Source organism: Neopelma chrysocephalum, unplaced genomic scaffold (genome assembly GCF_003984885.1).
Source record: "Neopelma chrysocephalum unplaced genomic scaffold, ASM398488v2 Primary Assembly neopelma1_23b, whole genome shotgun sequence".
Lineage (NCBI taxonomy): Eukaryota > Metazoa > Chordata > Aves > Passeriformes > Pipridae > Neopelma > Neopelma chrysocephalum.
In genome coordinates this window covers 9,922,234-9,939,269 of record NW_020897692.1, presented here as the reverse complement: position 1 = coordinate 9,939,269, position 17,036 = coordinate 9,922,234, and the positions used below count along the sequence as shown (strand labels likewise).

General features: G+C 36.0%; 1 protein-coding gene across 2 annotated transcripts in view; it reads right to left on the bottom strand.

Annotated features, from left to right (window-relative positions):
* The window catches only part of PHIP (pleckstrin homology domain interacting protein), a 112,316-nt gene that overhangs the window by 59,578 nt on the left and 35,702 nt on the right, over positions 1–17,036 (bottom strand). For both annotated transcript variants that reach the window (XM_027696873.1, XM_027696864.1), the window contains exons 10-15: positions 12,676–12,746; positions 11,813–11,913; positions 11,657–11,697; positions 10,368–10,466; positions 8,262–8,415; positions 7,545–7,679 (exon numbers count right to left, since the gene is read on the bottom strand). In XM_027696873.1, the coding sequence (XP_027552674.1) occupies positions 7,545–7,679; positions 8,262–8,415; positions 10,368–10,466; positions 11,657–11,697; positions 11,813–11,913; positions 12,676–12,746 (601 nt within the window). The remainder of the gene's footprint in view (positions 1–7,544; positions 7,680–8,261; positions 8,416–10,367; positions 10,467–11,656; positions 11,698–11,812; positions 11,914–12,675; positions 12,747–17,036) is intronic.

Below are 17,036 nucleotides of genomic sequence, written 5' to 3'. Positions count from 1 at the left end.
AGCACTACAGCTTTTCAAAAATGTCTATCAAGCTTTATTTACATAACTGTCTCACTTCATGTACCTGACATTGACATATAGAGATTAAAAATTAAATTCAAAATTAAATGAATTTTCAAGTAACACTATATAAACCTTTCTCTAAAAATTAATAGTGCCGAGAGAAGAATTATTCATGTTTGCTTGAAAACTACATTAAAAAGTTGTGGCAACTTTTCCCCTTTGAAGTACTTTCTCTGTAATTTGTGGTAAAACAAATCCATTAAGTCAGTCATGCTAAATAGCTGGTCTTAAATCTTGCTAAGAAATCTCAACCAGGTTTCTCAACCACAGCTCTGTATTTTCATATTTCTGATAACAAGCACTGTCCCATCAAATTTGAGACATTATTAGAAAAGCCAACCCAAGCTACTAGTCAACTTGGTAAGACAGGATAAGACATTCAATTTTTACAATTCTACAGTTGAAAGTAGAAGACATTCAAATTTTTACAATTCCATAGTTAAAAAGTTTGCAGACTCATTAACATTTTTATCCTGCTGCAAGGTTACAAGCTTTTTTGGATTTGGTTTGGGTTTTTTTTCCCCTTAAGGATTATTGACTTCTGCAGTACTTTCCTAACTCCAACCAAGAACATAAGCAAAAAAATCAACCTCCAAGTTTGTTAGTGCCACCAATAAGTGGCTTATGCCTGTTGTACTCTATATTCAACAACAGTTTATATTTAAGTACTTTAAAAAGTTTTTCAGGACCAAGAACTTTAGAGTTGCTGCTCCCTATTAATATACCTGTTAAGGAGAATGACTACATTCAGGTTTTGATGCGGCAATATAATGCCAAGTCACATAACTTAATCTTGCTGAAAGGATCCATAACTACTTACATGAGATTCCAGTAAGATATCCTTTCATACTTTCAGAAAAAAAAAGTTTTGTCCCCATTTATCTTTTAGTTGTCACAATATTTCTTTAGAAGAAAAAAGAAAAAAAAAACCCAAACTTTTTTTATGCAGTTAAATACAGATTTTATCCTAAAATTCTAACTAATTTGCTTCTGGGCTGACAATTTAAAATGGAGTTGGACCAAATAATGTTACTAAATTAATATGAAAATTTCAACTGCAAAACTTAAACTTATTAGAAAAGCAACACTTTTCAATTCAGCTGTTTACATAGTACCTGTTTTAATGCATGTTTTTTAATACAGATGGAAGAAACTATGCTTATCACACTGGCCAAATCTTTGAATAAGCTATCAAACACTTTGTGAAACAAGCACAAAAGTGTGTAACTCCTTATTTTGTTTAAAAAATGTTCATATTTAAGGTCTAAGTTTCATAACCTATTGATAATTAATAAATATATTAGAAAGAATATACTCAAATGACAACAAGCCACAGGCTTTCTAGTTCTGGATACAATGCCTATTTACATAAAATTTAACTAATGAATTTTACATGAAAGTGTGGGACCGTTCATCATGAGCTTCCAACAGGAGACTGTCTAGAATCAAAGCAAATAGCTGGGATTCTAGTACAGAGATCTAGATGAAAATATGCCCCAGTTAAAAAAAAACAAAAACAAACCTCTTCCCCTGGACACATGAAAACCTGTGAAAAGCCTCATTTTACCTTACAGGAACTACAGCTATCAATGACACCTCCTTCTGGGTCTCAATGAAACAGCATGTCTTAGTTCCAAGATCAGTTTTTCGAAAATAGCTAAGAAATGCAACTTTGGCCTGTACCTTCTCCAATAGTGATGTAACAGGCAGGTCAGCCTCCTCCTCACACTTTGCAATTTTAAAGGTTTGTTTTGGTTTATTTCTTTTCTCTGACCATTTCCATAGAAGTGGGACAGAGGGCATAAGAACAACAAACACCAATTCAAGCACTAAGAGTTACACAATCAACCACTATTCTTGAACTACCAATATGGTTTCCAGGGCAAGCAACATTTACACAGCAACACAGACAGTGGTGTTTCTGGGAGAGATTAAAGCTTTTCTTTCACAAATATAACTGAGTGACTTGTCCTTTCAAAGGAAACTGAGGATGGGAAAGGGGGAGAGCAGGTTCAGTTAGAATTTCTTTTTCTTCCTTCTCCTCCAAAAGAATCAGAAAGTTGCTTCAAATCACTAGTTAACATATTTCAAATTCTCATGTATTTCTGAAACATACTCCCGGTATTTCTACATGCTCTGATGAAATGCTTTGGCATTTAGAAAAAGACTCATCATCAAATTCACAACAGTTAGAAATATATAGTGTGACCTTTAATTGTCAAAGGCTAAGGTGGCTTAGTTTTCCAGCAAGTCAGATAGTCACAAAGGTAGGAGGATTTTGAAGTATTCGGATCTGTGAATTTAATACAAGATCGTAAAAACATTCTTTTTGTATCAGTATTTCAAAGCATTCTTCAGAATACGATGAAAGGACTAAGGCCACCTTTACTGGCTCCAGAACTACCACACAGAGCATGTTGCAAAGGATACCACAACACATGACCATGCTCAGAAAGACTGTCTTAAAGCTACAGTAACGTAATAAGAATCAGTCCAAATGAACACTTCACAATCGGGAACACATTAAGATTACAAATAAGCAAAAGGCTTTCAGGCACACAGGAGTGTGCCTGAGGCACACGAATCATTTCAGACATAAGAAGGCACACTGCTGGCTACAGCAAAGCCTGACTTCTCAAAGATGCAACTCACAATGAGAGTCAATCCAGTAAGACAGAAGAGCAACATCTAGCCATTAAAGGTCTTTTGTTGTTAGTTTTGTTTGGGATTTTTTGGAAATCTGTTGACCAGAAGAATAATTTTTTTCTTGAAAGGCTTCAATACTCCTACTTGACTAATTTCTACATTACACAAAGATTTCTTAAACATTGTAAGGCTAAGGTTTTATCAACTAAAACACAAGCTTTCTGATTCAGTTATTGCAGTGCCTACCTACAGAATCTGCCAAGTCATAGATCAGATTTAGGCAAAGCAATGACATTCAAAAATGCAATAAAAATTTCAATATTTTACAGTGAGAAAGATTGTAAAAATGCCTGCTCTCCCCCAATCTTTCTTGCTACTGCAGTATAGTCTTCATACTTTCAACAGCATACTTTTAAGTAACAGGAGTCACCATATGTTCCTGCAACTGTTCATAAAGATATGCTGTAAACCAAGTTATTAAAAAAAATTTTAAAGAAAAACAAACTAAAAAAAAAAAAAAAAACCACAACCCAAAGGAAAAGAACAGAACTACAGGGCTGTATAGAACCTAAAATCTTTTAGGAAACTTCTTCTATAGGGCAGCCCACTCATGGGACAAGAACTATCAGCTTTATCACAGGAGAAACCTACACTCAAAGGCCCCAGACAGAATGGTTTTTGCAAGTAGTCTGAATCAGCAGAGCTCAGCCTCTAAAGATACTGCTAGAAGAAACAACCAAGTCCAAAAAATAACAATCAAGGGCAGCACTGTAACACCACAAACCTAATTAGGGTCAGACTCAAGGAACTCCAGTACTCAATGTCCAAATTGCAACATCAACCAAAATTAAATCACCAAACCAAACAAAAAGCTGTGCATCTGCCTAACATTACTAGATATCTTTTTGATGTGGAAGATTCTTAAGTCCCAGTAGTTTTCTTTTTTCCCCTCGCACATTCTCAGAATTGAGAAACTTCTGCCTAAGGCCTAAGAGAACTAAAAATGTTAAGGCTAAGCTGAAGCATATACCATCCAAGTGACAACCCTGGCATTCCTAAGAAACCAACAGTGTTAGATCTATTAAGAAGTAACTTAGTGAGAACACCTGAAAGAAAACAGACGCTATGACAAGAACTGAATGGTGTACAGCTTCTACTTATGACCTAACAGAACACTTATCCTGCAAATTCAAGTCTGCCTGAAGCCAAAGATAATTTCTACCTCTTTCTTATTTACCCAGAACATGATTTCTCCACAGCAGCACAACTTCAGGGGAAAACTGGGAAGAAGTCCTGTCTAGACATCTATAGCCGAGATGTCCTCCTAGGAAAGTGGCAGATGTTGAACTGAGCACCTTACCACCAAGGAGAGAACAGAATCTAGGTCTTCCATTTCCCAGTTCTACAGCTAAGACAATCCCAAAAGGTGAGTGCCACCTACTCCTGTGCCCTCCTTCAGGAAAGCAGGGACCTCCCTCAGTTGTTGGAAGGATGCCTAACCACACAAGGGAAATAGACGCCTCGTTGCAGCTTTAGTAAGGAGCTGCATTTCAAATATATCTCTGTGTACATTATCAAGCAGTTGCTTTCACTAGACAGCCCACCATTCAGTGTATTTTTTCCCCTGGATCATCCAATAAGACACCTATATCTCATACACTGTTCAGCAAAATGAGAGACAATTTAAACATTTACAAGGATCTGTGCTGTTCTTTTGTAGCAATAACACTATTTTTGTGAAATATATAAGGTCTGGAACAGTTGGCTGCAGCAACCACTTAAGGTTTATTACTCTGTCTTTTTGGAATGCTCAGTTGTACCTGGGAAATACAGTATGTGAAACTGCCTAATATTACAACACTAAAGCCACAACCTCATTGATTCCTTGGAAAAATGAATGACAAATACACTAAGAACACATTCTTCATTAGCAGCTGTTTAATTCAGGACTGGCACGAATATTACATAGGCCAAAAAACAAATACCTGCATTCACACATGCAATTTAAAATTATCTCAGGACTTATTTGTTGCATCTCAGAATCACCTAAAAAGCTTAACCATCTCACACTCTTGATATTTCTATGGCAAATTTCACTCTCTGACATAGCAAATACATTCCGTGAGTTTAGGTGACTCAGGTCACTGAATTAAACCAGTTTTGAATGCTTACACAACTAGACCAAATGAAATAAAGACTACAGGTCAAAACATGAAATAGATAAAATATATATACTTACTGAAAGTAAACCCATGTGACATTTATGGGACTAAGATTATTATTAATCATAAAGACCAAAATCTGGCAAACAGACCAAACATTCTTCAAATTAACCGTGACTGTGACAATTGATTTAATAGCAAATCTTAAGTTTAAAAACCTGGGAGAGAACGTTCTGTAGCATAACCAGAGTCACCTAGTGGGACTGATTTGTAACCAGCAAGGCACAAATAAATGGGGGAATCAAAGTTCAAGTTAAATGCAAAACAAAAATATACTTGGTTACTACGGCTTTCTCTGCAATTTCACATTCACTGACTAGATAAAAGAATTAAGTTTCAAACTGACTGACACTGCTCGCATCCCTCAAATTTAATTTTTTTTTTTTTATGCTGACAATGAAGGCATTTGAAATAGGATGGAAAGCAACTTAAAAATATCCAGCTCTGCTTTAGGGATTTGCCACAAGGCTTTCAATGTAAAAGCAATGCATCTAAGATAGGAATACCTGACTGTCCTAACATTAAGCCAACAGTCATCTATGAATCTGCTAATTCAGCCAACACTCCCAAGGTCTCAACTTTTTTTTTTAAGGAGTTGTTGCTATGACAAAGTCACCCAGTGCTAGTTCTGGTACCACAGACCAGGCAATGATAATGAGAGGTTCTTGAATGGTAAAGCAGATATCTCATGCCATTCAACTCTTAGGTTTGGTTGCTCCAGATGATGTTCCCTGTTTGATCCAAAAGAACCCAATCTGTAAAAATTCCTCATCCTCTTAACAGAAATACAAATACTGTTGATCAGAAGTATGAGATGACATATTGAGCAAGTCAGTGAAGATAACAGTGCTTTTCAGAATAATTTAATAATGGCTAATCTACTGATGTTCCCACCTAATATGTCATTTAAGAAATGGAGAATACTGGCAGCTCTGTATGTATTTGTGCCCTCCTGTAGTAAACCAGAACACTTAACATTTGCAGCTCTGCAAGGTGACTGTGCAATGTCCTCTCCCTAACCCTGTCATCTAAGAAAACCTCTAATTTTCATCCATGTCCTTTGAAGCATCGAACACAGAAGACTGGTTGGAGAAATATTCACACCATAGAGAGATGGCTCTCTTGCATACCTGGCTCATACAACTTAATCGATGAGTTAGAGACAAACTGATTGCCAGATTTACAATTCCCCTTACCTCACACAGCAGGCAGACTTTCTCATATTAATTTCTAGCACAAAGCACAGATTACTAGCTGGTGAGATCTTCTGATTGTCTACAAATTTCTCTGACTCTGAAGATCTTAAAACATATGTGACTTCTATGCTTTTTAGGTGTTTGTGTTGCACTGCACTCTCAAAATAAGTATTTCAGTCTTTCAGGGGTTGCCTGACATCACAGGCACCCGTAATTTAGATCTTGATAGCTATTAAATGGCCTTGTCTTATAAAGAACAGATGAGCTCAGCCTTTTCTAACCTTAAACTTCATGAAAACCACCATAGATCCATTGTAAGTAGCACTGGAAAAGCAAGCTAACAATTCAGTGAGAACATAGACCTCAACTGGTAACAGGGATCAGCACTGAGTAATGAAGATCTGTGCTCATAGCTCCAAGATGATTGTCTTGGATCCTTCATAAGTTCAGTTACAGAAATCAATGCAGAGGGAACACTACTGAACCTAGGCCAGTGCTGAAGCAGTTTCAGTTGCTCTCTCTCTGATTCACCCTGGCTGAATTTCCTCAGACTTTATGAACTGTACTGTAGTGCACACGTCAAAATTTTTCTTTAGGTTCAGAGTGACCTTCCTGGCTTGACTGCATTTCTAAACACCCCTTTTTTGAGAGTATGTCTATGGTAGGTCTCTTCTTCAGATAATCTTCTTTACGTTGGTCTACAAGACCGCCATTCCACTATGGCTGAAGCCCATTTGTCTACTCTCAGTATTCCAAATGATTCAGCATATTCTACAAAGACTTGTGTAATTTTCTCCAGGAGACAAAGTCTGAAGTGCATAACACATCATTACCTCTTTGAGGAAAAAGATATGTACAAAGGAACAGATGAAAATACCTATTGCATCCATCTTGCAGAAGAATTAGTTTAGCGCAGAACAGACCAAATCTGAAACCTGCATGTGGAGGAGCTCTACACAGAAAGGCTGAAAGTACTCAGTCCAGTGGGCCAAGGCAGCACACAACATTGTATGAGATCAGGTAACTCCTGAAGAGCTTCAGCCAGATTAAGAATTAGTAATGCAAAAATAAACCAAGTTCCACCTTGGCTCCCCAGGCAGGACACAGAGCACTAAAGGAGGGTCTCTGTGACCCTGTCTCTTAGGCATGATCTCTGACAATGTAACTAACACTCCAATTTTATGTGGATCAAGCATATAGAAAGACAACACCACAAAATACAGCCAAAGAAACAACTTCTTACATTTTACAGATTTATTCTTTGTCCCACTAAACTGAACAGCAATTTCTCTTGACTTCACCAGATGCAGGACCTTGCCCTATACCCATGCTTCAAGATGGTCTATATAAGAACGTACTAAAAACAAAAACTTCAAAATGGTTGCTTTGGCATATCTGCATAAAACACAATAATTACCATGTTGAAGTAAGATCGGATTTTGACCCCTCTTGCCAAATCCCAAACTATGACATTTCCATCATGTCCAGCAGAGAAGAGAACTCTTGGATCAAACGGATGAGGTTCAAGCACAAACACTTCATCTTCATGCCCCTGAAATTAAGACACACCAAGAAGAACAAGAGTATTGTCTCAAATACTTACCTAAGAATTTGATATGGTAACACTAGCAACTGCCACATTAAACTATGAAAATGTCCAAAGAACTATTTTGATGACACTTTAGCATTCGGTAAAATTTTGGGTCTTAACATTCCACAGATTTCCATTTTTTTAGGCAGAGTATTAGTTAGGAATTTAATTTAAATGAATAAAGAATCAAATATACAAATAAAAATTAGAGAACAACATTTCCAAAATTCATACTCTATTTTAAAGCTTTGCACTAAACTGTTTCCTTCTCTCCTTCAAGACAGCATTTCAGTAAAAAAAAAAAAAAACCAAAACCAAAGAGTCCAAAGTTAGTTTCAGATATCTTGAACAGCAGTGGTTATTTGCAACTTTAAAGCTTTATTTTCTAATAAGCAGCTCACGGACATCTCTATTGCACTTCAATTATCTGGAAACATTCGTCAAGGCAGTTTTCAGACAGGAAAAAACATATAAGGAAGAATGTTGATGATGTACACATAAATTTTGCATTCAGGATTGATAAATCAAGATGGTACACTTTACCATGAGAATGTGGATGAGCTGGCCAGTAAAAGAATTCCAAACTTTCAGAGTCATGTTATTTACTGCAGTTATAACAGAGTTGTCATGGCGATCCCATGCCACCATGGTCACTTTCAGTTTTGTGATCTTATCTTCAACTCCTTGCAAACTTTGTCTAAAACAAAAGAGCAAAAAAATTCAAAGCAATCCCAATATGCCAAAATAGTTTAACGCTACTAACAAGTAAAAGTATTTCTGTATTTTGCTGTATTATTAAGAACAGATGCATTACTTCTTTAAGAAACTGGAGAAATGAAAGATATTTTCCATTATGTAGCACATACAATTACAAAGAATTGTAGATACTTAAAAAAATTATAGGGTCTTCTTAGTATCTTACATAATATGTTGATCTGTTTTTTCCAGAAAATGCCCTCTGATACATGACCTAACTCAATTAAATTTGATAGCTACAGTATTTGTTGTGACATCTAAAGAATGAAAATCCAAACTAATCAACTTGTGAACATTAATTTGTCCTGGAGAATATCTGTAGTAAGTAGTTCAAAATATGAAGAAAAGTATTCTATACCTTTAAACTAGTTAAATTCTCAGACTGCATTTAGTACTACACCACTACCCCTGTATCACTTTACTATTGGTAATAATGGTACTTAATCTTGCACGAAAACCAAACAATAGTCATCTGTAACATCATCTACCAGAATACTCCAAAATTACATTTTTGTCAGTGTGGTTTAAGGGCTAATCACCCTTGAATTCTCAAGCACATTTATTTCTGGGAAATTATCAGCCAAATGCAACAACAGCATGTTAACACCGAGTAGATAGACAAATACAGAATCTTCCATATAGAAAGCACTACAACACATTACAAAATAGTATATATTGTACAACTCAATAAATAACAGAAAATGCAGTTATAGCCAGATTCCTTTCTAGATTTGATGCAAAACCCAGGAGGCTTTATAAGCTGAATTCACTCTTCCCTTTCAGTGCAGCAATTTCATTTCCTTTGATAAAACTGCGCAATTCCACATTTGGAATTGCACTTATCCCTCTAGTCACAAGAACAAAACAGAATTCTGCTAAGGGTGCTTTACAGAAATGAGCAGTTCAGGTTCTCGGACAAGTTCAGCATTTATGACCACAATGAAGAAGAATCTGTACTTATTTTTCCCAGAATCAGTTAAAATTAAGAATTTTTACTGAGAGTAACTCGGCCTATTATCAAAGTACCAGTGTTTTATATATTCCTGTCCAACAGTTTGATAGTCATGTTTTGTTGCATCTGTCCATAACTAACAAGATACTGTTCCATCTAAACATCTAACTAAATTACAGCTTATTTAGCCTTCTCTTCCGTCCCTCTGTTGGTCTTTCATGTATATTTTCACAGGATTACTCCTGAAAATATTTTAATTTTTTTTCTACTAAACAATAGTTCTTCAAACCACTCCATATGAACAGTAAGGGGAAGAAGGTTTATCCCTTAAAACCATGGTACATCTTTTTAATATGTCAACTGGAAAACATCTTCATGCCAAAATAAAAAGGTACAAGCCACAATTCCTACTAAGTAATTCTCCATCTTCAAGCCTCTTTTGTTGCTTGTTCTAGTGTACAGAAGTTTCTCATACCTCTTGTAAATTCTCAGATTTGTTTTAACAAATGAGAACCCATTAAAGAGCAAGTGATTTATTTGCTCTGGCATGCTCTATGAAAAGAACCCTGTTCTGCTCAGTCTCAAGAACAGATCTGACCTGGTTTTCTTGCTCAAAAAATAAATGTCTATGTAAAAAGCCATATAAATATAACCTTTAATGGGTTTTAAATAATTTTTATTCTTTTAATCTAATCAAAATACTAGTGGAGCTTGTATTAGGACAAGCTAGCTTCCACAGCTGAATATGTAGTCAAATATTTATTTTCACTGGATTTCAAGAGCTATACAAGTGTACTGCACATTTAACCAATAATAATTTATGCCCCCTCTTCTTCTTTTCTCTTGCAGTCTTTCTTATTTTATTTTTTTTAATAAGTCAATAAATTATATCAATGGTCCTCCAGAATCTATCTGATAGCAGAACATTTTACATCACTTACCCCGCTGGGCGAGTAGCCATATCTAACAAAATGCTTTTCCATTCCTTTCGCTTAAATTGCCAGATCCGTGCTGTTCCATCACGGCTTCCGCTCACAAATCTAACGAAAGGGGAAAAAAGTTACTCAGAGATCTAAGGCAGATCTGTACAGAAAAGACACCTGAAAATTAAGTTCCAGAATTTAGAACTCAAAACAGGAAGCTATGAGTAAAAAGTTCAAAGAGTGTCAGAATGCTGTACAAATGATTTGAGGTGAAAACCCCTTCCCATACCAGCAAAAAAATCAAAGGCCTGCAAAAAGTCAAACCTGCTTCCCTATCCTGAACCCCTTCCAAACTAACTGTTCTTTGACCTTTGGTGCACTTTGCTGAGTAATGACATGGCTCTCGCACCGGGACACCATAACCCAATGAGCATCCTAAGACTGATGCTACTACATTAGGTAAAGCTAAGGAAGAAACTGAAGGGGTAAAAATAGTTGAAGGGCCAGGAGAGCCCTGTCAGCAAAAGTACAGACATGATTTAAACCAAAACCTACTCCTATAACGTATTTACAGTATGAAACTCCAACTCTGATATCTTCTCTGGCTGACCTGATCCAAAGAAATAAACCCTAATGATGTGATCTCTACTCCCAGTGGCCAAAAATAAGCTAGCACTCCATAAGTATTATGATATTTATCTGAAGACATTTATTATTTCCTAGCTTGAGTTTCTCCCCCACTCTTTTTTTTCCTGAGGTTCAGGGGTAGGAGGAGGAGAAAGAGGTGGGTGGAGTAAAATATATCATGATAAAAGTGTACATTAGAACATCAAATAAATGAAAGTACTGAATCTTTTTCTTTAGCATCTTTCATATTCAACATCCAGAACTTAAAGTTAAACATTGAAAAAACATTGGCCTAGCTGAACAAAGTATTGTTAGATCTAGTTCGATGTTTTTTCTGTATCCAGAAGTCACTTAACTGAAAAAATGTTTACATATTAAAATATATCTAAAAATGCATGTATTCTTTTGTGAATATATATACATACATACATTTCTTAGGAAGAAATTTTAACTATTTTTATACTCTTTAATTTTGGCAAATTCAAAATACTTTAATCATTACAATGAAAACAACTGCAAAACTGAAGAAGTACTATTAAAATGAAACAGTGAGACTCCAATAGCTATACATGATTTTACTGGATGAAACTCAAAACAGAAAGGTTTTTTTTAATAACTGCTTCCAGAAACTAGTATTTACAAATGTCAAAAGACTAGATCAGAATAAATATTGTGCTTACCTGCTACTACTATTAGAAAACTGAATGCTGTCAACTTTGTCCTGTATTAAAAAAAAAGAGTAGAAAGAGAAAAAAATCAAATTTCTCTGATTTATCTCATTTTATCCAAATTATTATTTTAATCAAATACATATGTAATTTTTAAAAAGTATTTACAGTATGAAACTCCAACTCTGATATCTTCTCTGGCTGACCTGATCCAAAGAAATAAACCCTAATGATGTGATCTGTACTCCCAGTGGCCAAAAACATTCCACCTGAGAAAAACAAACAGATAAGACTTAAGAAAAGAGGGAAATCTACTGTTATTACAGCATCTTCAAAGGGATGTAACATCAAGTATTTCAACTTATTCTCTGAAATTTATAGATGTATCTCATTTCAGCCATGCCTGTAACTGACCTTTAAGTAAAAAGAAGATTTAGAAACTCAGAAGTTTAACTGGAATTAAATTACCTCACATTTACTGTCAGACAAATATGCATTAGCAGATGTATCTGAAAGATTAGCTAACTAGAGCAATTTGCTTGCAACTAAGCCCTTAGAAGACTAAAATTAAATGGAACTAGAACTTCAGTACATTTTAATATTTTATCCAATTATTTATGTTGCATTCTTCTGTTGCCAGCCCTGGAATCAATGAAATTCAGACCGTGAGAACTCAGTAATCAACACCTTCTTTTACAAATCCCTATAAATTACACCTCAGATAAAGCTGACTCTCAGAACCATTCTGAGAAAAAGGTTTTATATCATGTTTTAAAAAGATTTGCAGTCACAAGAGACTTACTTTCAACATTTCATGTTTAATCGTTTTCAAGAATTTTCATAGACAAAGCATTAATGCATAAATTCTAAATTTCTATTTTAAATATTTGGGGGTTAGCCACTTTAACTCAAATCCCTCTTATTAACAAAAAATATGCTACAGTAACTGTACTGTACTCTATTTTACTCTTCAAATGATTTCTTATATTCATACAAAGAGGGGGGGGGGGGGGAAAAATAAAGTCTTTTACCAGCACTAAAAGAAGAACAGATCATTTGGACTCCAGGCCGAGGACGTTCTGTAAACTTCGTTGGCCTTGGACTACAAATAAAGAAACAGTTGAATAATTTCCTAATAGGGTTTCAAAAAACAAGTCAGTATCATAGAAATAAAGCATGGAAGGATAAAATTAAATATGAAAGAACAGATGGCTGCCCATCTATAAACAATTTCGTGCGACTGTGCTTCATGATCCGATCTTTAGGGAACTGACATCCAGATGGACTAAGTAATCAATGTATCAAGGAGAGTTGTATCACAACTTAAATCCCATTCCTCTCTTCCCTCTGATAATTCTATACAAAACACTCTCCTGAAGTCATCAGCAAAGCAGAACAGAGCCAGTTGCCCATGAAGTTCAGTTTTAAACCACCGGATGTACTGGATCTCTGGTTTTCTCCTGCAGCACATGGCTGCTTTTACAAGAGAGAAAGAGAGCTTGGCACTCTTTATAAGCAAGGATAACAGAAAAATTTAAATAAATTTTGAGTTTTTCACTATTAGAATATAAGAGTTTCTTCAAAGGACATATATTCTTTGGGGGCTAGTTTCCAATACTGCTCAAAATACTCTCAGGACAATGGTTAGAAATTTGTAAGGGATTTTATTTTATGGCCCTTGCTTTCCACTAGGCATTTCAGAGCCTGATGTGGAAGTAGAACTAAAGCTTCAGTGGATCTGGCACTTTAGGAGTGTGTAAAACCAAACCAAATCAGATCAGGTTCTTCAATCATTACTTCAATTCTGTTCATACACTGCAGCAACCTCAAAGCAGTAGGTGGTCTTGCATAGTATGCCATCTGCAATCTTCCCTCAAAGAATTAACTTACTAGAGAACAGCAGCACTACACCCACATTTGTCATCACTAAAGATTTCTTCTAACATAAAAGAATGCATATTCATAATTTATCCAAAATGTTCTTTTAAAAGCAAAATGGCCTATATAATTCATTTCAGCTGAAGACAGATGCAAAAGAGATCTTTCTCCACTGATCAGTTATAGCTATCTCAAAGCAATAAGCATTAAACCTTAGTGATTCTAATGCATAAAATAATGTAATAAATATCAGCAATACCAGGTAAGAAATCTTTCTCCAAATTGCCCATTCAGCATAGGCTGTTTCTTTGACCTTTCCTTTAGGAGTTTTAAGGTAACTCCCTGCAGATTTGTGAAAGTAAACTTCACAGCAAGATAGACTAAACAAGATGAAGATCTATTCTACAAAGCAGCTGAAATCCTCCTTAACTGAGATACTAATATAAAAAGAACTATCAGACAATTCAATATACAGCTTACATAATTTGGAACAAGTGTAAATAGATAAATAGGCTGCTGTTTTATTCCACTGTTGTTTGTGAACTCTGCCTTTGGAGTTAGGACAGCTGCAACATGGAGCAAGTAGGCACTTACATTCTAATTTGGATAACCAATTTAAATTCTTCAACTTATGTCTCTCATGTTTAGGCATTAGAAGACAAAGGATTATGTCATTCTTCTACAACAGAGCAGTACTGTGGTCTTTGCAAAATGAGTTGGGCAATCAGTATTTTTGGAAAGCAAGGAAAGGGGACAAAAGTAAAATTTCTTGCAACACAGGGAAACCAAGCTAATTGTTTGTCCTGGTTGCAGCCCAGATAAAGTATCACTTTAAAAATATTCTCAATGCATTTATTAAGTGTTTTATCAGTTCATTCATCTAAGCCCTGTGGACTAACCTAATTCTGGTCATGTAATAGCTTAAGAAAGACTTCTTCACAGAAAACAGATGTGTATATAACATCTCCAAATTAAGACTTTGTTCACAGATTAATGAAAAAGGTTGAGCATATCTGAATTCTGATGTATGACCAGCCCCTTTAACATCAAGTATCTTCTGCGTAAGAAAGCAGATGGAAAGTACACATCACACTGATGACAATTGATAAATCAATGTGTTGTCCAAAAACAGGAATGTAAAAAATCATCAGTACACATTTTTCATGAGGTTTTTTTTTCCTCTTTTTAAAATTAGGGGAGAAAAAACATAGAAGAGAATAAAAGCAGTACAGTAAGCTCTTCTATCCAAATCTGTGAGACAGTTATACTGCCTTGTTCATATGGTCTGTCAGTAACAGGCTAACACTGGAAACTTGTGATCCAAACAGGTGGCAGAAGCAGAACAATAACTCTCTTATCTCAGAGAAGATACATATGCAAATATTTTGCACTGCAACTAATTTAATTTTGATGCACTGACCAGTTGTAATAATTCTCCCTTCAACTTGAAGCACATTATTTTTCAATTTCTGATGATCCAAGGAAGATTTTTCTACTGTCAACTGACGCAGGATCTAACTCCTGTGTTTTCTATCCACCCAGAATAGTAACAGAAGATTGAATCCAGGAAAAGTCTCCATTGCCTAAATTTTCAGCTGTTTTCCCATCTTGTTTGGGACACATCCTTTGAATCCTTTGCCTGAAGCAACAACCAATCTTACCATTCTTCTGTTTGGAAACTGAATTGATCTACTTGGAATGTTACTGCTTTTAGGCATACATGGTAACTGCCTAGTCAGAAATCTTTTCAATGTAAGAAGAGCAGAACACAGAAGGTTCTGTAATACTGAAGAGCATGCATTCACACTAGTCACAGAAGCATGAGAACAAGGTTGCTCACTCTCCTTTGAACAACATGAGAATTTTGTGGTCAACTGTGCCAATGTCTGTGTTTCATCCTATGACACCAAATCTACTGTAACGTGCCCTTTTGCAGTTCACTAAAACAGAGCTCTGTCACCAAACATCCCCTGACTGGGCTATAAGCCTGACCCAAATACTGAACATGCCTCAATCAATAAAGTTATAAAAACATTGAGAGACCAAGATGGGAAGCCTCTAATTTCAGAGATAGTGTTAATTAATAACTGCAGCAGAGCTGCTGGCAAAGCTGAATTACAAGAATTTTTGCAATCTAAGAATGAAACAAAATAAACATTTGCAGAGATTAAAAAAAAAAACAAAACACGGAAAACACAACTGGGGCAAGGCGCTAGGCATTAGAAGGCTTAAGCAATGTCAAAGTCTATTTTAATGGCAAATACTACAGTTTTCAAGGTAGTAAGCTTTCCAATTTTTCATCATCTCTTGAAAGAAATAATTGCTTCATAACATTTGATCTTATTTTATAAGTGGGGAAATAGGAACAATTTTGAATTTCCTCACCTCCTGAAGAAGCTACAAAGATTCCCTTCAGAGAGTTCTTCCCAGGAGAAACTAAGCCCAATTTTCAGTTAAAGACAGGGAATCAATACAGTAGACCAAAACATCCAAGCCAGGTTCCACTGAAACACTTCTCAGTGTAGTTAAAAACAAAACTGATTATTTTTAATTCAAGAGCACACTGAACACAATAGTGTATCTCAACTCTGCCTTTCCAGTATTTCACCAAAAAATTCAGCAAAGTACTGCTGGCACTGCCAATCATCTTGAAACTTCAATCAACTACATGATCATCATGAGGCTCCCCAACATCTCATACTCTTACCCCACTGCCATATGATTCAAGCAGGGCTCAGTACAAAAAGCAGGGGGTGGGATATCTGGATTTTTTTTGAAGTAGCTAAAATTTCAATTTCACCATCAGTCCCCATTTGAAGTATTGGATAATTTAGTAACACACATCACTGATAGCAATTGCATTCTTGAAGGACAGGCTGCAGTCAAGCTCAGGAGGAGCACGAAATCAAGTTCTGACTTAAGAATGTTACAGCACCCTTCACCTGTACTACTCAAACTCTTGGTCTTGCTTGAAAGCTCCAATTTCTCCTTCCTGAGGTGGGAGTGGTGCTGGAACCAAGATACAGGGCAGCAAGCTCAGAGCCTGAATAACTGTGGTAACAGATCTTGTTTGCCAGCTTTCCTCCTCTTTAGAGATACTCAACAGAAGCACGTCTGTATTTTTTACAGGACAAACTTCCCACTTCACCAGTGATTCTCTCTTCCAGATGGCCTACACATCATGTTTTTAAAAAGTAATCTCCCTAAGGGCCTTATGAGAAAAATTAACAGGCCTCTTTCTTTCCTTTGATGCTCTTATAATTGCTAGTACTTGTTTTCCCCCAGCATATTACTGAATGGATGTGGAGGGAACCAGCCATGTTTCCAAAGTTCTGGAAGCAGAACCAGATCTAAACATGTAAGGAAGGGCAATCACCTCACTGAAAACTGTTACAACAACAAACTTATTACTGAGATGTGCTGGCCATGCAATGCAGCCTCCTTGTGGCGGGGGGGGGGGTGATTGGAAGAACAAATAGGTACGCCAGCCTCAGTCCCCCCCTTTTTTTTTTTG